Below are 23,615 nucleotides of genomic sequence, written 5' to 3'. Positions count from 1 at the left end.
GCTAGCAATGAGGATGTCATCTAGGTATGAAAAACAAAAGTTTAAGCCTGTCAGAACTTCGTGCATGAATCGTTGGAATGATTGGGCTGCGTTGCAGAGACCAAAAGGGAGGAAAACGAATTCAAATAGCCCAAATGGCGTTGTAATGGCTGTCTTTGGCACATCATCTGGGTTCACTGGTATATGATGGAAGGCTCTAACCAAATCGATCTTGGAAAATATTCGGGCTCCGTGTAGACTTTGACCAAAATCGTGGATGTGTGGCACTGGATAGTGATCGGGAACAGTTATCCTATTCAGGGCACGATAGTCTCCAGTAGGTCTCCAATCGTTACAGCCCTTCGGCACCATATGGAGGGGAGAAGCCCAGTTGGACTTTGATGGTCTGCATATACCTAACTCCATCATGTGCTGGAATTCTTGCTTTGCTACTTGCAGCTGAGCCGGATGCAATCTACGGGGTTTGGCAAATACGGGTGGACCGTGTGTCTCGATATAATGCACTGTGTTGTGCCTGACTTTATCTAAAAACGGTCGAGGACGAGTGAGATGTGGAAAGTCCTTGAGAATATCCTGCATTGGGGAATTGCTGATTATAGTTTTGACTGAAGTAGGTGGTCCTGTATAATATCTTCCTCGTGTAGTAAGGGAAGTCAGGGGGTCGACCAGTAATCTGTTTCTGGTGTCGAGAATGAGTCCAAAGTTGGCCAAAAAGTCTGCACCGATTATAGGCTTCTGCACATCAGCTATGGTAAATTCCCATCTGAAAGAACGTCTTAAGTTCAGGTCAAGTTCTAGCACCTTTGTTCCATACATTGAGATTTTAGAGTCATTGGCAGCATACAATTCAACCTTTGTAGGCTGATTCTTGGTGCGATTGGGAATGATCGATAAATCTGCTCCAGAATCAATTAAGAAATTTAGGCCAGTTTTGTTGTCATACACAAACAGACGGCTATATTTAGGAGCCAGGCTGGACCCACAGGCCGTTACTGCGGCTGGCTGCGCTCGTTTCCCTGATCAGCAGTTCGGTCAAAGGAACACGGCGAACGACATTTCCTAGCGGCTGATCCAAACTTATCATGGTAGTAACAATATCCCTGACGATTGAGGCTTCTTCCTCGAGGGCGTGAACTAATGCGATACCTCGAATTCGGATCATGTCGGTTTCTCTCTCTACTACGATAACAGGGACGAGCAGTACGCGATACATTAAGTTCTGCAACCTTCGTTGTGAGTTCTAAAATCTGCATTTCGAGATTTTTGATTACGGGATTTCCGGCTTCTAAGTTGATGCTGGCCAGTTGGGTTGGTTCTGTAAGTTCAGCAACCTTGTCAGCAAGGATGGCTAGCTTGCCTAGTTCATCACCGCTAACAGCCAGAACTGTCTGAATATTTTTGGAGAGACGTTGGAGCCACAAGTTTCTAAGAAATTCTTCGGTAATCTTGCCCGCTGAAAGCTCCCTCATTTTACGGAGTAAAACGCTGGGTTTCTGATCCCCTAACGCCAGATCTTCAAGCAGAATTTTAGCCTCTTTGACAGCGGAGTTCTGAAAAATTTCGAGGAGTCGATCTTTGAGTTTAGTAAACGGAGCCTCGGCTGGACGGTCAAATACTAAGTCACTGACGTTAGATAGAATCTCCGCGTCCAGGGAATTGATTAAATAGTTGTACTTAGTGTTCTCACCTGTAATCCGATTAATGGCAAAAGCTGCGTCTAGCTGCACAAAAAATAATTTGATGTTGGTTTTAGTGAAGATAGGCATTTTTGCCTGTACACGTTCGATTTCCAACTCGTTCTGTTCCGCCATTTCGGGCGCCTAACTATGCGGGTACAAGGAAAGCGGGATAGTCTTTGATTAGGCTTAGCCCGAGTCACGCACTCTTAGTCGTCTTATTGAATTTACGATTCAGAAACTGATCATACCTGCATGTCCTGTTAAAAATGTTCCTTCATAGACACAGAGTTGTTCACTATCCAATTCAGTCGGAAGTCCAGGTAGTTCGTTAATCGCATCACGTTCGGGTCACCACTTTGTCATTCGATCCTACTGATCTTTAGAACTAAGCAGACAAACACGAACAGTAACAAAAAAACTTTATTAAAAAGGTGAGAACTGTCACCGACATCCTCGGCCAACATCCAGGCAAAAACCCGCGAACTTTCGCGCTTCTTTTTTACAAGTTGCCAGCCAACATCTCGTTGGCAAGTGTTGCCAGGCAGTGTTCGGGATCTCTGGCGCTAGCGGCCACAAATTCATTCCAAAATCAACTTTAGAAATACTTTTCTTATAATTACCATCATCAAGTCTGCTTTTTAAAGTTTTGTAGTGCAAAATAAACTTTCATGCAACTGATAAGGGCCTGCTTTAGTTTGTTGAAAAAGGCCATTTAACCTTCCAAATTCTTGAACTATTGGAGTTGCAAAATGAAAATAGAGATATTTAGTATGATCCAAGATCATTTCTTTTAATAATATACAACTTAGAATGCCTACTGGAAAATATAAAATCAGATTTGTTAAAAAATAAAATTATCATGATGTTATTCGAAAAAAGCCAAAAAAAAACCAAAAAGCCAAACAAAATTTTTGACGCCAATCAGACTGAAAAAAAGCCAAATTTCGCAAATTTGGCATCAAAAAAGCCAATTTGGCAACCCTGATGGCAAGGACCCTGCTCTCTATTGGCCCGCTGTCACTACGCTTCGCTAATCGCGTTAATTCTTGACAGTTGTAGCGGACAGACAAGAGCGCCAAGGCAGTATGTAATAAATGATGATATCAAATGTGGATAACAATAAAATGACCTACACGTGTAAATAACGGAAAAAGAACTGGGAAGGACCGTGAAGTGAAAATGTGAAAATGTGAAAATAAATATGAAATTGAGTTGATAACATAATCGAACAAGTCGAGGCAGCTTATTGGCGCGAAATTCGCGGCCATCAATGCCAAATAATTGTTCTCATAGACTTCGGAAAGCTAAATGCTTGTAATGAAAGTCACTTAGCGTGCACGGGCGAAAGCCTGGGGCCATTCGGGCTACCAAGGTGTCTCGAATCTGTGAAATCATAACTGACTTATACCGACGTTCTATCTGTCTTTTTACTCCGTTATCACCAGGCTATGAATCCCTTAATTGTAAAATGGGAAATCTACGACGGAAAAGTGACGAATCGAAAGTATCGTGCGCGCACATTATAATGTATGCATACGCATACGTGGACTAGAGCGATAGAGGAAAGAGCGAAGACGAGCGCTTAAAAAGAAGGATAGGCAGGGTCAGACCCTCAGATGTGCGACGATTCTCGAACGAATAGGTGTATACGTGTGCTGATCTTTGTAATTATAAATTGTGAATACATGTAACTAATAATACAGTAGAGAGTCATTTATCCGAATCAATTGGGGACTGGGGTTGTTCGGATAACCGATTATGTACGAAAAAATATCTTCACCTATCCGATGTTGAAATTTTTCTCCGTTGACGTGTCGCTTCGTGTTGAATTTTCGTCGATTTTAAGCCTAACGAAAATTTTTATAATAATAATCGAGGCTATTGTATCGTTAAAAATTATTTCTTTATTTTGTACAAACAAAATAAATATGGCCGCGTTTCTTTATGCAGCGAGAGCGTAGCGAAATGACGTCACGAGCAATGTTCGCCAATTAGAAACCAGTTTCAGTGTGTTCGCTGTAAAGCGCTTCTCGAGCGCTGCATAAAGAAACGCGGGGTATATTGAAAAATATAAAACAAAAAAATTATACTTTAGAAGTTAATCTAGTATCAAAGACATTCGATTCAGCATGACACAGTCCGACTGGAAAGCTTTCGGTTAACCGACCTTTCGGTTGACTGGCTTTCGGATAAACGACGCTTTACTGTACTTTTTTTTTATTTTGTGCAGATTATAACTTATAAATACATATAAACAAACAACACTAACCCGATAACATTAAATCTAAATACTAAAATGATTAATTTACCGTGCTTTTGTTATTTCTTACTCCTGTTTTTAGGTATTCGGTATTCGGCTGAATACCGACTAGTAACCGAATATTCATTGCATCACTAATTTTTAACTCTCTGTCTTGTAGTCACTAAGAGGTCTTTTCTCCAGGTTCATCGTCAGGCCTACAGTGGGAACTGGGTGTTCAGGTACGAGGCTCGACATAACCGGATGGATTACCCCCCTGAAAAAATTCCTGGAGATTTTCGATCCCGGGTTCCCCAGAGCGGTAGGCCGCCATTTTAACTGCTCCTGTATCTGTCAGTCTAATTAATTAATACCGAAATGGGTGTACTATAGATTACTCCCTATGGAATTTCAGGACTTTGATTATATATTTGAACTCAGGGGACCGAGACGAGTTCAACGGTACCCCATTTTTGGACCGGAGACGAAAAATAAAAAAGTTATCACACTTTTTAAGTTACCATACTTTTTTAATGCTCTCATTCAGACGGCACCGTAGTTGCTAGTATTGCCATCTTGCGGTAAAGTCTGCAAACCGTGACGTCGGACTACGGTCATCTCCCGGAGCGTTAAACACGCGATACGAGAGCGGAGAGAGCGACGCGACTTCCGATCATCGCACAATCGCCATTTCGGTTAATGTTACTTATGGCAGCGAACATGGCGGCCCGACTGACCTCTCGTATGGGCGCCACCACACGCCGCCATGTGCTAAACTAGTGATCGATTCACGGGAGTTCTTGAACAAAATAAAAAAGGGGGAAAGTCTACTAAAGGCAATTTTAACGGCAAGCGACGGGACTCCTGATCGCGATAGCGAGGCCGACTTAGCGGAGAGCGACGCGACTCCCTATCATCGCGCGATCGCCGGAAAAAAGTATGATAACTTTTTTATTTTTCGTCTCCGGTCCAAAAGTAGAGTATCGTTGAACTCGTCTCGGTCCCCTGAGTTCAGATATATACCCAAACACACGAAATTTCATAGGGAGTAATCTATAGTATACCCACCGAAATTGTACGTTTTGACTTTCTCCATTAATTCACCGTTATCATCTGACACTAAGTAACATTAGTGTCAAATGATAATGGTGAATTAACGGTGTATTGAAGTTTAGTAACGTAAAGTAACTTTTGATAAGATTCATCTTTTGGAAAAATATTCATTTCTGTTCCGTTTAAGTTGCAACTAAAGTTAAATAAAATTATTTATATTATTCACTGAAACCAGAGTCGGTAGATTAACTGGTCTTTCGACTCATAGTTCAAACTTAGCTAGAGCCAATTTTTGCCGCTAGTTGGCGCCACTGTTGGCAGAAGAGCCTTGTTCTTGCTTTGGATATACAGAACTCAGTGATTTCGACCTATAATAATTGTTTTTTTTAGCTACATAAAAATGCCAACGTGCTTTGTGCCAGGATGCAAGGCAGGATATAAGTCATCGAACGAGAAGAGACATTTCTTCCGTGTTCCTAGCGATAAGATTGAGAAGTGGATGCGATGCATTTCACGAGACGACAAGAAGCTAACAAGTAAATGTTATGTTTGTGACGTACATTTTGCGAGTAGATTTATTTTAAAAACCTACTCCCATGTTATAAATGGAGAGAAAGTAGAAATTCCACGAGATCGCTGGGCATTAACGTCAGATGCATATCCATCAAACTTCCCTAATTGTCCTAAGTACATTAGTAAGTCTGTACCTCAAAAACGATCAACGCGATATCTCACAAGAAATGAAGAACCATCTACGAAGAGATACCGAAAAGTCAATACCAAATGTAAATATTTATATGTTTTTTATGTAATCTTAATCCTTAGTGAGCCATGTAACTTTTTGCCCTTGCCTGAGTTGCAGTGGGTCTCTCGGACCCTGTGTTTTAATATAAATTTTTCGATTGGAAGCTTAAGACATCTAGTCTAAGTAAAATCAAATAAAAAAACGTTCTAATCTCATGTTGATCGGGCCGAAAAGTTGGAAAAATATAAATTTTTTCAGTATTTTTAAGGAACATTTTATATTTAAAAAATGCTAACTAAAGATTGAGCTGGGTTTGTGAGACCCACTGTGATTCACTGAGGGCTATCTCTCTGTGGCCTAACTTTTCTTATAACTACTTTAAGATTAATTGTCTGATTTTTTTAATATTTTTTAATCAATCATTAGATTTGCATGATACACACTCTCAAGTAACAACTGTAGAAAATGAAATAGAAGAACCCTCCACATCTGAAGCAGCAACTACACAGCATCCTGAGCTGTTATATGTCAATAAAATCTCTGCTTTGCAGTCTGAATTGTTAAAAGTCAAAGAGGGTTTGTATCGGTGCAGAAAGCAAAAGATGATCTATAAGAAGAAACTGAAAACTCTTCAAACAGAAAATCTCAAGCTTCATCAAGAAAATGCTGAACTTAAAATAAAACAGTTGTCAGCTGATAAACTTGATTCCTTACCACCGAGACAGAAACTTGTAATAGAGCACATGCTGAAAGCATGCCATATAAAAAGCAAAAAGGGTATGAGATATGACATTAATTGGTTACTTGACTGTTTGCTTTTAAAAATTAGGTCACCATCTGTCTATGAATTTTTGAGAAATAATGATTACTTGCCTTTACCTTGTCAGTCTACACTGCATCAATATATCAGAGGCATTAATGCCAAATTTGGATTTGATGAAGATCTTTTTGTTATTTTAAAGTCAAAATTGGAGACTATTCCACAAACAGAATGCCAGGAAGTTTTAATTTTTGATGAAATTACACTTCAAAAACATATAGAACTTTCAAAAGCTACTGGTGAAATGATTGGACTTGTTGATTGTGGTGATAATTCTGTGTTGCCACAGAGTGAATTTACAGCAGGTGATCATGGCCTAGTGTTTATGTTCAGACCTCACTTTGCTAGTTGGGTACAATGTATTGGCACATTCTGTTCAAAAAGCTCTGTCCCAGGTTCTACTGTTGCAAAACTTATTTTGCAAGCAATTATTCATTTAGAGCAGTGTGGTATAATAGTCAATGCAATAGTTTGTGATGGTGCCAGCACAAACAAAGCAGCTTTAAAAGCTTTAGGAATTTGTGCAGACACAAATAATGTACAATGCTCATTTACAAATCCTGCTGCAGATAGACAAGTACTGGCAATTATTGATGTACCACATATTTTAAAATGTATGCGAAACAATCTTTTGAAAAGTAGATACTTTCAGGTAAAACTAAGAAAATAAAGTGTTTTCACCTAATTTATAATATAAGCCATTGCATTATTCTTCATTTTTACTTTTAGTTTCCTGAAGGAAGGGTTGAATTACAGCATTTTAAAGCAGTTGTTGATGAAGATTCCAAATTACCAAAGGGATTAAAGGCATGTCCCAAAGTAACTGAAATACATGTTAATCCCAATAACTTCCAGAGAATGAGTGTATTGCTGGCAGCTCAAGTAACACTTTTTTTTTTTTACTTATATAATCTGATTTGATAAGAATACTTTTATTTATCTCATTTCTTTATAGATATTTAGTAATACTTTTGCTGATGCTATGCTGTTTTATAAACAGTGTGAGGTTGCTAGCCTAAAGAATGCAGATGTTACAATAAGTTTCATACGTCGCATCAATGCTCTTTTTGATGCTTTAAATCGCAGATTGCCACAGGATGGAATCAGACATGATTCAAATGATCTCAAGGTAATAGTAATGATTCACTAGGAAAAACTATAAATGTTTTAATAAACAACTTTTTTAAAATAGGTTATTGAAGAATCTCTAGAATGGTTAAATAGATGGGAAACATTCAGATTATAGATTGAAAGCAGTGATCAAAAGGGATTTTTGAGCCACCAGACAGCAGAAAATCTACGCTTGACGCTAACTAGTATCTCAGCACTCATTAAACAATTGCTTCCAAACTCATATTATATCTTGACAGCTCACTTTAATCAGGACCCATTAGAGGTAAAACTGATTTAGTGTAATGATTATATAATCTTGTATTAAACTCTTAACTTATGTTTTCTTTTCAATTAGCGTTTCTTTGGAATGATAAGACAAGGAAGTGGAAGCAATTCTCATCCCACAACAGTACAGTTCTTATACCTGTATAGACTGATGACTGTGTACAGTTTGGTTCGTCCTCCCAAACGAGCATCAGTTCAAACTGATCCTGGATCTTCCCTTGTTACTTTAAAAAATCTTCTTCAGAGTCATAAAAAACCATTTAAGGAAGTTCAAGAACAATTGGAAGAACATTTACAAAATTTGCTTTGTAATCCAAGCCTGCCCTGTGGAGATCCTACTGATAATGAATTATTAGATCACGATTATTGTGCACCAGAAACATTTAAGTTTATTTTACATTATTTAGGAGGTTACATTGTTCGTCATCTGCTGCCATCACTTGGTTGTGATGAATGCAAAAATATATTAACAGCAAAACCTGAAGATGCTGCACCAGAGAAGACATTTACATTCATCAAATCTCGAGGAGGTTTGTTATATCCAAGCTATAAGCTTTGCCAATTGATGTACTGGGCAGAAAGCAAAGTATGTGAACAATTAACAAACCCAAACATGAATGTTTATTTTTCAATAATGGATATTATATTAAATCAGTGTTCTGTTACATTGATGATAGGATGCCACAATGCTGGTCACAAGTCCTACTTGACCTCCAGATTTTTGCACTTTTTTGTTACCTGTCGATTGCATTTTTTCACGCGAACGATTAATCAATCATTTATTTCATCAATTGAAAGTAAAAAACATAGAAAAATTTCTCACTTAAAGTAAATTTTAATAGCGCAAATAATAATAATTATTATTATAATTATAATTATGTGTAATATAATTTGTTTGTATGTATAATAAATTTTTAACGTATAATAAATTGGCATAATAGCACAATTTAATAATTGTACTATTATTTCAGTTTTGTTCCTTGTCATTTATTTAACTGAATATCAATCTTTATTAAATAAACATTTCTCAGCGATGGAAGGTGTTTAATGTTTTATTAAGTGTCATTTATTTATCCATAAACCTGGTTTTGGGTTTAAATAAAAGCCTTTTCATTCTTATAATAAAATTCATAGAAAATTATGAAATCGAACTCGAAGGTTATATAACTTTCAATTAAAAAAAAATATTCGACCTCACTGCGAATCGATCTAGCGCTCTTGTAGTGATTGCAATGCCCCTGGTGGTAACATTTGTCTCTAGTTGATTTTAGCTACTAGCGAAGATAGGTAGTCGAAAGACCAGTTAATCTACTGACTCTGCTGAAACCTAAGTAGTAGTTTTTTCGGAATCCGCACTCAACAAAACGTACTCTTTTATACAGATGTACGCATTTACAGCATTTTTCATTTCAGTTTTTTTTCATAGAAACTTTATATTTAACATCACATTCAATACATAAACATTCAAATTCTTTTCGAACATTGTGTTTGCAGTATTATTATTCTTGTCTTTTTTAAAACTATAAGTTTCATTGAATAATACAAGTAAAAAGAAGTGGGTGGAAAAAGAAAAACCGGAAATTGTTTAATTTCCATTATTAAAATACTTTTCTGATTATTAATTTACAGGTGTAAATTATTGAGATGACTGAAATCTAGATGAATTTCTGTTATAATTTATAATCTAAGAAGGCCTGTTAATCATTTTTATATCGTATCAGAGTTCGGTCAGACCCGCAATGGGGACGGCCGGAAGATGCCGTACATTTTTGTCTTTGTTTTTTTTTTTTAATGAATATTTACATATTTTTATTCTCATTATATTATCTAATAATTTATAAGAAAAGGTATTATAAGTATTATATATTGAAAAGTATATGCTTATAATATTTTTAAAAATACATAATTTTGGCTATAAAAAAGAGATTGGCTCTGACGAATTTGGCAGCGTGTTGTTCTAGTTGAATGGCCGCAGCTTTAATAATTGTTTGATTGTTTTTGCTGTTTTCTGTTCGTCTTTCGAAATGTCTTCTCCTCTGCAAACATTAGAAGAGAATTTAGAAACTTTTATCGAGACTGTCAGACGTTTAGGAATTACGGTTAGTGATTTTCAACCTCAAGGACAGACTCTCTTGAATCAGAAAATGTGAGTAAATCATATGAAGTTTGCTGAATTGTTTACATCAATTGAAATTATAGTTAATTTATGCTGTAATTATATCCTATAAACATAGTCTTTAAATTAGAATTCTATCCATTATTACAACTTATTTTACACATAATCAACTCATCTCTGAACGAACAAAAGCCGGTTAATGTTACCTATGGTTCCAAAATGGCGGCTCGTCTCTGATTCCAGCAAATAGAAGAAAGGAACCATACCTGTATATGCGACCCTTCGTTAGATATTCGCCTCCAAAGATCAGTTTTTACCATGTATCAGTATACTGTTTATTCTCCATGCCTTGTGCTGGTCAAGGCGAGCGATTTGATCAACGTGCTCCTCGTGCTCTGAGGTGCAAGCCCCCACATCCCCTAAAACTATATAACATCAAGTACTCCACAAAAAGTCAAGTGGGCTACTCAAAGCTGGCATAGTCATTTGGGCTAAATAGTTAAATGAAATAGTCTTGGGGGAACAAAACCGCTCGCAATCACGCACAACCTGATTTTGAGGGGCTGATTCTCACAAAAGGTCACGTGTACAGTTACGGTTTCTTTGACTTTTTTGTTCCTATGGGTGGAATTGTATCCATCTCTATACGCTTTAATATACAAAGACTTTTATACAAAATCCTCTAAGAATGCAACAAACTTGGGTGCTCTTCTACTGTGTTATCCGTGATTGATTGACTTTGTGACTGTTGTGTGCATTAAGTGATGCAATGGAGAACAAATGGTCCAACGTGAAGCATTTGATTCTCACTTGGTATAATTTACCTTATGGCTAATAAACCATTTGATATTCATCTTCAACCTTAACTTTTCATCATTTTAAAAAGAATTACATTTCCATTATCATCACAGAGGGAATGTCTTTTTGTTTATAAACTTGTTTCTTTAAATTCTTTCATATTTTCCTATAACTGAAATTTAATAAATAATTTGTTTTGTTTTTATTTTATTTTTGACTTTTTATTTAACATTTTAGTATTTTTTTAAGTTTGAGATTTTTCAAAAGTCCAAGTAGTTTGGCTAATAAACACCATGTTACATGTTACATTACATTCATTCAGAATATTACTGAAATTATTCCTTTCTCCTTTGACAATTAATTCAATGTTAAAGGAGGAAAGTAACCAAAATGGGAAAAATCTGTTAACATTGATGATGGATTGATATATAGATTGAAAATCGATAATAAGTGCCATAGATGTGTAAGTACAAATGTAAGAAATGCTAGGAATATAAATGGTGATTACTAAGTATAAGTTATTGAGAATGATGGTATGGATAAAGCATTGGAAAATTACTATTTCAAATTCCATTAATACTAGGGTTTCTCCAATGGGATCCCGGCTGTTTTTTAACCTAGGAAATTCTCATCCTGGAAAATCCTGCAAATTTCTTAAAAATTCACTTTTTTCATATTTTGTGTTATAAGATTGAAGAAATTTTGCAAACCCATAAACTGTCAGAATACATTTGTATTTATTAGTTTTTTAAATTTTTGCTTATTATGGCATGTCACAGATTGTCAATAATCAATATGTAGCCTGTTTGTGGCAGGACTCTGAAAATTCTTTACTTGTCAGAACCTGTAATATCTGGAATAATTGTCTTATGCTGTCTTAATTTTTAACTGTGCCCAGTAGCTTCAATTACTGCATTATGCCAGGCTGTGAAAATTGGGCAAGGATACAAACGAGTACGAAGTATGCAAGTATGAAGTTTTTCTTCATAAACCTGATTATTAAAGCCAAATAAACTGCCAAGTTATCGGGCTATAAGCGTGATGCCGCTATTAAAGCAGCCGAGGTAGACAAATCAAGAATACTAGATGGCAAAAGAAATACTGTAATGCGTCTTGAAAACGAACTAGAAATCTTCCAGGCTACAGGTGAAAAAACACATAACATCCATCTTCTCTTAAATGCATTAGAGACGATTCCACCCCATATCAATTGAATGGCAAAGGGCATTCTCAGTAGCAGGACTTTTCTTTAGTAAAATAAGAATCAAATTGAGTGATGGGAGTATTGACCATCTTTGCTTTTTAAAATCTTATAATACAAAATATTATTGTAAATTTTTATATTTTTATTAAATAACAAAAATTATTGTCTAACTTAGAAGTTTGATCTAAGTTCATTTTTTTCTTTAAATTTTCAACTCAATTCGAAGGCAGTTTCCAACAGACTAATAAACTTTTTCTATTTGTGAAAATTTCTACGTAACTCAAAAGTAATTTTTTATACATATTTTACACAGCATTATTAACATTATTATTTTGGAGGTTGTAGGACATATTAAGTCAGCGTTTCTCAACCTTTTTTGGCCTGCAGACCAGTAAAATTTGTGAAAAAATTTCATGGACTGGTAGTGTTTTGACAAAAAACTTTTACTAGATATTTACTGATTACTTTTGTAGTAATTCTTTAATCAGAATTAGCTACTTGCTGAATTCTTTTAGTAACATCACAATGTCTGCCAACCATAGTAACTGTTCCATCAGTACATATACCTATGCAGTTTTTCCATTCTAAAGAGTGTTTAATAAAATAAGAATTAAGTGTGTTAAAAATCTTATCACTTGTGTATGAATTCAATTCTACACAACACAAGAATTCTTTTATTTCTTCCAAAATTAAATCAATATATCTGATGTAGCAAATTAATATGACCTTTTGAGAAATATTGCATGATTCATCAATTTGTATCGCAAAAAAATTTGATTCCTTTACCTTGTGTAATAACTGACATTCTACATTCTCTGATATTTTTTCAATTTTTCTTCTTATACTATCATTAGACAAGGAAATAGATTTAATTTTATCAGCAGCCAAGGATCCAAACATGTCGAACAAACATCTATTAAAACTGGTTTTATCAAATTTTCCCCAGTGGTAAATGATTTTTTTGGCTTTAGCAATTCAAAGTGCAACTAGATATGAGCATTTTATTAATGATTTATTCTGAACAAAGTTTTGTTTAAACGTTTTTGTCTGTAATACTAATTCTTGTTTTTTACACTCAAAATATTCATATGGTTTATTTTCTAGCTCGGAATGTTGAGACTTCAAATGTGAAATTTTGGCTGGTTTCATAGCATCATTTACTAAAACTTCATGGCAAATGATACATATCAGACATATATCTTCTTTCATAGATTTGGGCCAAAGAATAAAACCATATTTTAAATATTCATTGTTGTAGTGCCTGATAAAATGTTTTTTCTTTTTTCTGGGGGACCCCCCAAGTTCTGTTTCACTGTCATTTTTCTGAGACTTTGAATTGTTATTCAAAAAATTAGACGGCATGCCTTGTTTACAGTTCATGTTATTAAGGACTAAAAAAATTCTATCATAGTACCTATAAAAGTATTAAAATTTATGAATAAACTTACTTTTATATTTGCCAAATCCAGTTAAACATATTACAACGAATGTCTAGTAATAAATGACATCACACCATTGCAAGATATAAACAAGTGACATATGTACTTTCTTGAACATTTCCGAATATTATGCATCACAAAAATTTGTCTTCAGTGCCGTGTTAAATATAAATTACATAGATTTCAAATTTGTATAAAATATCTTTTTTATAATTTAATAAATGAAAATTTGTTGGATGAGAGAGATGGCATAGAGACAAGACTATGAATATGATTTTAGTCAACCCAATGTTAACATTAACAAAGAAAAGTTTATTTTACATATTAGCCATCCAAGAGCAGTAGAATAAGTGTAAAAGCTTTTACAATAGTTGTGAGTTATGCTACACTTTGGACACCGACTAAGGTACACATACTTTTAGTAAGTGTAGGGTGACAAGAATTCCACAAAACTTGCTACAAATAATATTCACTACAAAATTTTATCATCATTATTTTTTTGAATAAGAAAATTTTTTAACACAGAATGGTAAAAATTCTCTGTGGACCGGTGCCAGTCCAGCAGTTGAGAAACGCTGTATTAAGTTACTTAAAAATAGAAATAATTATATCTTAAAAATAATTAAATATGTCCCGGGATCCTGGGAAACAGTTCACTTTTTTCCTGGAATCCCAGGACAAGCAAAAGACTGGGAAATGAGAAACTGTAATTAATACTTAAATTTCAAAAAATAAAAACAACTACAGATGATTTTAGAAAAGTGTCCAAAGATATACTTTTGTTTTAAACACATCTGTTAAAATCATAACTGAGAAGTGTACAAATTTAATTAATATTTTTATGATTAATCAAGTAATGCTGTAAATTATAAGAATTTATAGTTTAAATCAGGGGTGAGCAACCTTTTTAATCAACGGGCCAATTTAAATTCTAAAAATTTTTGGCGGGCCGCACATAAAGTAACACTTATTAATAATTTACAAAACTTTATTTATAATAAACATTAGAATAAAAAAACATAAAATTTAAAAAAAGTAAAGATTTCATATACAAATTTTAATGCAAAATAAAAACAAACAAGAAAAGAACAGAAAAACGAATTTACTTGAAATTTTTAATGAGAAATTTGGCACTGTTTTTTCGATACAAGCTGATCAATATCAGCCGGAATTGATGAGGTAGCTACACGTACGCAGCTTTCTAATCGTGCATCACTCAGTCTTGATCGGTGGTCATTTTTGATTAATTTCATGGTTGAAAATAATTGTTCGCAAACATACGTACTTCCGAACAGAGACATCATTTGCTTTGCATTTTTCGTCAAAAGCGGAAATTTCTCAGGGCTCACATAAGATTTATAAAAATTTTCGATGTTTACTGAGAAAAATACATTTTTTAAATCGGTATTATTCTGCATGTCAATCACTTCCATTTGAAAGTCTTCGGGAACTGTATCCACATCGATATTAAATGGCGAGGAAAACATTTTCATGGAAACCGCTGTCTTCTCAGCTTTGAACATTTGGAATCGTAATTGAAATTCGTTGATTAAAATGTCTATATATTGTGCGTATTTTTGAGAAGTAGTAACGTTTTTTTTTTCTAAATGTGGAAAGTGAGACACATTATTCTGCAAAAGATGCTGTTTCCACAATTTTAATTTGCGCTCAAAGCCCTGAATTTTATCATACAAATTGTGAATAAACTGTCCTTTGCCTTGAAGTTCCACATTAAGATCATTGAGATGCTGAGTCATGTCGATAAGAAACCCAAAATCGCACATCCATTCTTTATTACCAAAATGAGGAAAGGCATATCCCTTCATATCCAAGAACAATTGTATTTCGCTTTTTAAGTTGTATACTCTTTTTAGCATTGCACCTCTACTAAGCCAACGTACTTCGGTATTAAAAACCACGTCGCCATATTCAGTTTCTAAATCTTTCAGGAATTCTTTAAATTCACGGTGATTTAACGCGCGCGACTTTATAAAATTGATTAGTTTAATTATTGGTACTGTGACATTTGGCAAACTCAATCTTTTCGCACACAAATTTTCCTGGTGAATTATGCAGTGGTTAACGAATATTTCCCTTCCTGCGACCTTCTTAATGTCTTGAAATAGCCTTCCCGATACTCCTACCTCCATGCTTGACATTGCTCGTGCTCCATCTGTCGATATACCAATAATCTTTTCTAATGAAATTGAAAAATTTTCCAACACAGAATTTAGTTCATCGTACAGGTTTTTGCCGGTTGTAGTCCCTTGCATTGGAATCAGTGAACACAATTCTTCGGTAATATTAAATTTGGTGTCAATACCACGTAAAAATATAGCCAGTTGTGCTGTATCGCTAATATCGCAACTCTCATCAAGTGCCAAAGAACAGTATTCGAATTTTGCAATGCGTTCACGAAGCGTTGTTGCTATGTTCTCGGACAAGTCTTCAATTCTCCTTGCAATGGTGAATCTTGATAAACTAATGTTTGAAATAATATTTATTTTACCAGGAAATGCTATTTCTGCAACAGCAGTCAGACATTCTTTTATCATCTCTCCATCCGCAAAGGGTTTCATTTTTTTTTGCCAGTATTTGACTGACAACAAAACTAGCCTTTACTGCCGTATTTGATAAAATAGCTTGATTTTTAAAAATAGCCTGTTGGTTTCCAAGTTTTTCTCCATTTGATTAAACTTATCTATCCAGAGTTGTCCTGTTAAGTTTTTATATTGTTGTTCATGTTTTGTATCGTAATGCCTTTTTATGTTATATTCTTTTAATGTCGACACAGTCTCTGAGCATATTAAGCATACAGCTTTATCTTTGACGAAAGTGAAAAAATAATCAAATTTCCACTTTTCTTGGAAATGCCTGTGCTCATCCGCAACCTTCCGTTTTTTTTGTTTGCTTTTCCGACATGCTATTATGGATTAAAAATTTGAAAGTTAAAAAAATTTGTAGGAAAACTTAATTTTGAATAAAAAAAAACTCTAATATTAGCTTTTTGACAATAATATTGTACTCACGCCTTTCAAGAAACACAAGAATTGCTAGCTAGTTAACAGCTTACCAGTCTGACTGATTGTGTGACAGAAGCAAACACAAACAAGCACAGACGCGGCGTGTTCGTATTGCATGTTTGAACAAGTCGCCGACAAGTGAGTAACTCGTCACAAAAAATTGTTTCGGTTTAGTATGTACTACCATTTTATTATAATTAATTTTATAACAATATATTGATGGGAGAAAGTCGATAAAATAAATTCAATTTTAGAAATGCTTGGCGGGCCGCATAAACATGTTTAACGGGCTGCGTGTTGCTCATCCCTGGTTTAAATAAATTGTTGGATTATAGGAACTAAATTTTCAAACCAAGATTTAATTGTATGACTCAGGAAAATAATGAAAAGAAATTAAAATGTAGCAAATGTAATCTAAAACTGATTAAGCTTATTTCATCAATGTATAGCTGTAGTTTTTACTTTCCTGGCTGTTATGTAAACATAACAAGGGAAAGTATTGGAATTGTGTCAAATTTGACCCTCCAAGTTTTTTTGAAAATCTCCATGAGACCCCTGAACCCAAAAAAGCAAAAAAAATTGGTGGAAATGTGTGTTGGCATCTATTTCATTTAATATCTCAGGATGGGGTAAAGGTTAAGAAACAAAATATAGCATGGTAGGTTGTATATAAGGGGCATTGATGCTATTAAATTTTTGTTATGAAAGGTCAAGGGAAGATGAGATAATGTGTCATACCTTGTGTGGGTCAGACTTAATGAAGATTTTACTTGTTAGCATTTACAGTGTTTTATAAAACTTATCTCTACCTTCAAAATTAAGTCTTTTGCTATTTTATAATAATTAAAAGTATACAAAGTTTTTATAACAAAATCTCATAACAAGACAGTGCCACATACAGTTTTATTTATTTATTTTGACTAAAAGTTATTTTTAAATAAAATTTCATAAAAACTGGGAAATTTATGCAATGTGTTGCTAAATTTTTTGAAAATTAATTGGTTTTAAAGGTAACAATATTCTAAGTGAAGAGAGAACCCTGGTTCCAAAATGCATTTCAATTAATTTGTGTAATAATAATAGTTTTTAAATTAGAGTTTTTATGATAACTAAAGTTCAAGAAATGTGTTAAATATTTGATTGCTGGTGTATGATAAGCCCTAATTTATGGTTTACAACTGTTTTGTTTATGTAAAAATGAATATTGTTATTGTTTTGCTGATCTGCAAGTCATTAATATAGTGTTTTTCAATCTTTTTCTAATAGTGGTAGCTCCAACTTAGTAATTTTCCTTGCAACACCTCTACTTCTTTATCAACTTTATTATACTTTTTGCAACTTAGTAATACATGTAAGAAGTGTTACAGTTCTGTTCAGTGTTGTTTCATAGTACACCTGAAATATCATTGTTGTTCCCCAGTTGAAAATCACTGCATTAACATGCTAGTTGTTAAGTTAACGTATTTACCCAAAAAGAGGATTATTTTTAGGTAACCGCACAGAGGCTTTTTTATGGTTTCGTCAGAGTGCATGAGAATATAGACTAACAAAGCAGACCATAAGGTCAACTTTGTTTTTCACAAAATTTGGTTTGTAAGGGTACTATGTGCAATTGTTCTCAGGTATTTTACCATGTAGCACATAAACAGATGGTATAATAAAACAGACATATTAATGTCTGTTTTGTTATCTATTTCTGGTTATTTATTCAACATATGTTCCCAAAAGTTCCAAGCCTTTTTTCATTAAATCTCAAAAACAAAATACTTTTTCGAAGAGAGAAGGCTTTCTCCTTTAAAAATCTTTCCTTCCATCTCATAATTATTGAAAATGCCATTAGCCCTCACAATGCATGCAGTGTCACATTGCACATGGATAACAAAACAGAAGAACACATCAAAGACTGCATATCTAATCAATAAAACACAAGAATACGAAAAATTGTTTGGTATAATTACATTTAAGTAAATTATAAAAAATTTTTAGCAAAAATACTATTTCAATTTTTATACTATAGTGGAATCCCATTTATTCAGATTTCTGCTTTATCCAGATTATAAACATAATCTCTAACTCAGAAGTATAAAAGATCAACATAAGGAAAGCTTAAAAATGTGAAAAAATCAAAGAACTAAGTACACTCTTGCCTGAATGTAACATTGCAGCTTGCAAGAACAGACTGCATAACAAAGAACATCATATGCTGATTCATTGAAAACAATTCATGGGAATGAATGTTCTTTGAGTTTATTTAATATCTTGTTGAATCTTTTCTAATCTTCTAATCTCTTAAAAATTGCTACTTTCCTGTTGAAAAAAAAAAAAATGTGCTTCTCGCTGCAGTCAATGTGTTAATAAACTTATTGTTTGTAATCTTGCAAGTTGTTATTCACTCAGCACCCACAGCAACTATTTTTTTTTTTTTTTTTTTTTTTTTTTGCTGAGTTACAGTCACTCCAATCTTGCGAAGTAAAGTAAACAGTGTGAAAATAACTTATGATGGAGAAGAAATTTGAATATGAAATAAAATGTATATAAAGCTGTGTTATGTGTCATTAATGAATTTTCTGGATTTTCAGTCATCCGGATCCTGTTCGAGCCAGATAACAGGGTTCCACTGTATACATAAGAATGCATTGACAAAAGTGAAAAAGTATTGATATTTGTATAAATTCATCAAATAATTTTTTTTTTCATAGATTATTCAACAATAGATAATTTTAAACAGTTAATTTTCTGAAATTTGATATACTATATAAGTTATGTAATATATTTTAAAACGTGGTATTAAATATTTTTTGAAATAAAATTATTATTTTGCTAGAAATGAAATAGTTAATATTATGCAAGAAATAGATAAATGCAAATCACAAGTACAAGATATACAAGTACCATTAGAAGTATTTGAGTAAGTAATGCAATATGTATTTTTACATTCATGTTTTTGCTAAAAGTTTTATTTATTTTGTGATGTAAAATTTTTGTAATTTTAAGTTAATTTTGAAATGATTTATTAATATTTTAGTTACATTGATCAAGGAAGAAATCCACAGCTTTATACAAAAGATTGCATGGAAAAGGCACTAGCAAAAAACGAACAAGTAAAAGGGAAAATTGATTCTTATAGGGTAAATATTTCATTGATTTTCAGTTTAATATACAATATTTGGAACAATAATAATAAAATAGAATAAAATTGTTTTGAATTAATATGAGAAATTAGTTGTAGTCTTATTTAATTTAGTTGCTTAATGTTATCAGTTGGTAATCAATAGTATAGGCAAGTCCCACTGTACTTCAAAAGAAGTAATGTATAGATTTGAAAAAGTGCTGATTTTAAAATATTCTGAAGTGTAGATAGAATAGCATATTCATGATATAGATTAATAATCTTTCATATTATCATTTTCTTAAAAACTGTAATAGTCACTTTCAAATACTCGGGAACTTCTTATATCTTTGAGGTTAAAATTTTGCATAACTAAATAATAATAATAATTTTAATCTTTCACTAGCATTATCAAAATTATATGCTGTTTTTCTAGTAATTTACTCTTTTTGATGGGTTACAGCTGATATAATGGTGGAGAAGAAATGAAAAAATTAACTTTCACTTAACTGTAAGATGTTTATTGAACTACAAAATTTATAACCAATTTTACTAAATGACAATTACAAAAATCTACTTTATTGGAGCTTTCTTATATTGAGTAGCAGTTTTAATATTTTTGGGTAATAACCATAGTAAATGTTATATAACACCTATTGCTGAGAATGATGAGAATGGCTGAGAATCAAACAAACTGTTTTCAATTTGATCAATTTTCTGGAACGTTTACAATCGTTCTATAATCAAATCAATATGCAATAAAAAATTCAAAATATATAAAAATATTTATAACAACATCTGAAATGTTATCAATTTAATACACCTAAATACTCAATGAAGACTAAAAATAGTTGAAAACAAAAAATTCACATCTAAAATAGTACAGTAGAAGCTGTTCTTCAGGTTAAGCCTTAATGCTCTCCCCCCGTGGGAGAATTTCGAAAAATCCCTTCTTAGTGTGCATTTTCATGATCCCTGTGTACCAAATTTCACCTCCTCAGGTTCGGCGGTTTGCTCTGGGCAATGATGAATCAATCAGACAGTCAGGACAAGTAATTTTATACATTTAGATATAAAAATTACCTTTGTAAATGAATTTATTGTCAAAAAGGTTATTTTGTCTAAGCTCTTTAAAAGTTCCTATTGCTTGCCTTATGTTTCACACATTTCAAGTGATTTTTAATGTTTGAATGCCCACCATGAGTTACTGAATATTCTGAAAAGCACCATTCATATTTCACTGTGTCAATATGATCACAGACTTTTTTCAGTCATCAGTAAAAACTAATTGAATATTCTAAAATATTCATTATTCTACATATTATCTCAGATTTTAAACTGTAAAAACAAAAATTTCACTTTAGAACTAACTTTGTTTATTATTATTTTGAAAACTTTTCAAATTAGTCGATTCTGTTTAATTGGGATACCGGTTAATTGGGGCAGCCGCTTTATTGGGCCAAACCTCAAAGAACAAAAACCAAACTAATAAATTAATATATAATTTAATCACTTAATTGGGACAGTAGCAGAAAAGGAATTTAGCAAGTTTTGATATAGACACTACTTACACTAATGTCATGTAGGCCTAACGATTGGCAGAGACAAAGTGATTTTGTCTTTCGCTCAGGCAGTTCAGGATCACCATATCGGGACATATCACACCGGGATCCTGCTTTGGATTGGACTAGACGATCTCTTTAAAAGCAAAGGGACAAAGATCCCCAGACAGTTTTTCAAGGTCTCTCAACTGGATCAGTAGACAGCTAGAGTTTCCTTGGAAGGTATTGTGTGCATAATTACATCTAGATTCGAACAGCAGCCATCCGATCATTGAGACCAAAATCCAAAGCTGGCAGATTCTATGGATGCTCCTGCCAAAGTGGCCCATCTCCAAGTAAAAGAAACTGTGCTTAAAGGAAGACCATAAGGTGACTTTTAGACAAACCCTTTTCTCCCTTTTTAGTTAGAACATGTTCTAACCAAAAAGGAAGATAGGAAAAATCATTTGATCAGGAACAAATCAAATGATCAACCCTTATATACATCACTATTAATACTGTATTTGGCAACACAGATAACTGATTTGCATCACACTAATCATGATGAGTATGGCAAATTTATAGTACAAATATTTTCTGTATTTTGGTTTAATAAAGCATTAAAATAGGTATAAAATAAAATATAGTAATACATAGGTATCTAATTATTTTAGAATTTATTATTAGTTTGTTTAATTAGGGCAGCCTGCTTAATTGGACCAAAATGAATTAGTCCCAACATGTCCCAATTAAGCAGAATCGACTGTACAGTAGAGAGTCGTTAATCCAAATCGCCGGTTATCCGAATGATTTTCAGTCGGACTGTATCGTGCTGAATCGAACTTTTTTGATACTAGATTTATTTCTAAAGTATAATTTTCATGTTTTTGTATTTTTCAATATATTTATTTTGTTTGTACAAAATAAAGAAATAATCGAGGCTATTGTATTGTTAAAAATTATTATTATAAAAATTTTCGTGAGGCTTAAAATCGATGAAAATTCGACACTAAGCGACACACAACGGAGAAAATTTTGAACATCGGACAGGTTAATATATTTTTTTGTACATAATCAGTTATCCAAACAAATTGCTAATCTGAACAACCCCAGTCCCCAATTGATTCGGATAAATGACTCTCTACTGTATATACAATGTGATCAAATTTTAAAATACTAAATTCAAATAACAAAAAAACTTTATTTCTGTAAAACATACAATAAATAAACATGTATTAAAAAGAAGCTAAGTGAATAGTTGTCAGCTGCTATCAAACATAATTGGTTATTACAAAATAATAAAATAGCATTCTAGCAGCCAAGTAATTTTGTGAGGCTTTTAGTTAAAGTAGAATTGTTGTTTGCCTGATTAAATACTGTTTTGTATTTTCCTTTGCAGAGATTCAAGGCTCTTCTTTTGGTTGAACTTAGTAAAGTCTTTCCGAACGAAATGGCCAAATACAGACAAATACGAGGAGACGATCGGTCGACATCGTGAATTTTATTACGACATATTTAAAATGCACCACAGTGTGTTTTCAAATATATTTTATTATGTAAATTGTCCATGTTTTTGTAAAATATTTCTTTTGATTAAAACGTTATAATTTAAATATGTAGTCAACTAAATTTTTTTTACAACCAATAATTAATCAAATCAAAATCAACAAGTATAATATGCTCATATAATTTAGTTATAATCAACTTCTTAGTTTGAAAAGAATATTCTATTGTTAGTGAAATGAGAATTCTTTGACTGATTATTAAAATAAATTTTATAGTCATTTAAATCATCACAAAACAAATTATTTTTTAATTTTTCACATCTTGTATGGACAAAGTGATCAAGATGTGTTGATAATTTTATATCCAGATGAGAAAAAGGTTGAAAAACACTGGTTTAGAGGAAAGAAATTAGTGGATCTGGAAAATTAAAAGTAATAGTAATAACTAATTGAAAAAAGAAAATACATTCAAGCATTCATTCAGACTTGATGCTTTCAAACCTCTTGAAAAAGCTTCTGACATCATCTCACAGTCTCTCACGTATGTTCCTCACGTTAACTCTAACATTATTTTTCCCATAACTTATTACAGCTTCTGCTACTTTTTTAAATTATTTAATTATTATATTTAAATTTAAAATGGACTTTAAGATGTCTTTTTGATTTAAAATACAAATCTAAAGAAAAGAATCTCATCAAATTAATTAGCAATCATTATTTTTAACTTTTCATAATTCTTTAGGAGAGATGAAAATATGAATAGTAAGTTCATTTTGTTGCTAAACCATTGAAAATGAACAAATTTAAATTACTATCATTTCCTTAAGGAATCAGCAAACAATATGTAGTTTCTTTGTAACCCATATAATTGTATTTTGACTCATTGATACATCACAAATAATTAAATACTTAACATAAAAAATGTTAATTTTGATGATTGTTTATA

At 33.0% G+C, this 23,615-nt stretch overlaps 2 protein-coding genes across 2 annotated transcripts; one reads left to right on the top strand and one right to left on the bottom strand.

Moving 5' to 3' along the window:
* Nucleotides 1-989: 989 nt before the first annotated feature.
* Nucleotides 990-1,811, bottom strand: LOC136980921 (uncharacterized). Its single transcript, XM_067277123.1, has one exon. It carries the CDS (start codon nucleotides 1,809-1,811, stop codon nucleotides 990-992), a length of 822 nt encoding a protein of 273 aa, XP_067133224.1.
* Nucleotides 1,812-9,857: 8,046 nt separating this feature from the next.
* MED10 (mediator complex subunit 10) lies at nucleotides 9,858-22,777 on the top strand. The gene is made up of 4 exons (XM_067277087.1): nucleotides 9,858-10,080; nucleotides 19,339-19,422; nucleotides 19,540-19,642; nucleotides 22,564-22,777. Exons 1-4 carry the CDS (start codon nucleotides 9,959-9,961, stop codon nucleotides 22,660-22,662), a joined length of 408 nt encoding a protein of 135 aa, XP_067133188.1. The 5' UTR covers nucleotides 9,858-9,958; the 3' UTR covers nucleotides 22,663-22,777.
* Nucleotides 22,778-23,615: the final 838 nt, after the last annotated feature.

This window comes from Centruroides vittatus, unplaced genomic scaffold, assembly GCF_030686945.1.
Source record: "Centruroides vittatus isolate TY-2023 unplaced genomic scaffold, ASM3068694v2 contig_1162, whole genome shotgun sequence".
Classification (NCBI taxonomy): domain Eukaryota; kingdom Metazoa; phylum Arthropoda; class Arachnida; order Scorpiones; family Buthidae; genus Centruroides; species Centruroides vittatus.
The sequence above is the reverse complement of the archived record's forward strand: the minus strand, read 5'-3'. Positions and strand labels throughout refer to the sequence as shown.

Excerpts from the sequence above, each read along its gene's own strand:
- LOC136980921 (XM_067277123.1), bottom strand. The coding sequence starts at position 1,811 with ATGGCGGAACAGAACGAGTTGGAAATCGAACGTGTACAGGCAAAAATG.
- MED10 (XM_067277087.1), top strand. The coding sequence starts at position 9,959 with ATGTCTTCTCCTCTGCAAACATTAGAAGAGAATTTAGAAACTTTTATC. Across the intron at positions 10,081-19,338 it reads ACTCTCTTGAATCAGAAAAT|AAATGAAATAGTTAATATTA; the intron begins GTGAGTAAATCA and ends TTATTTTGCTAG. Across the intron at positions 19,643-22,563 it reads GGAAAATTGATTCTTATAGG|AGATTCAAGGCTCTTCTTTT; the intron begins GTAAATATTTCA and ends TTTCCTTTGCAG.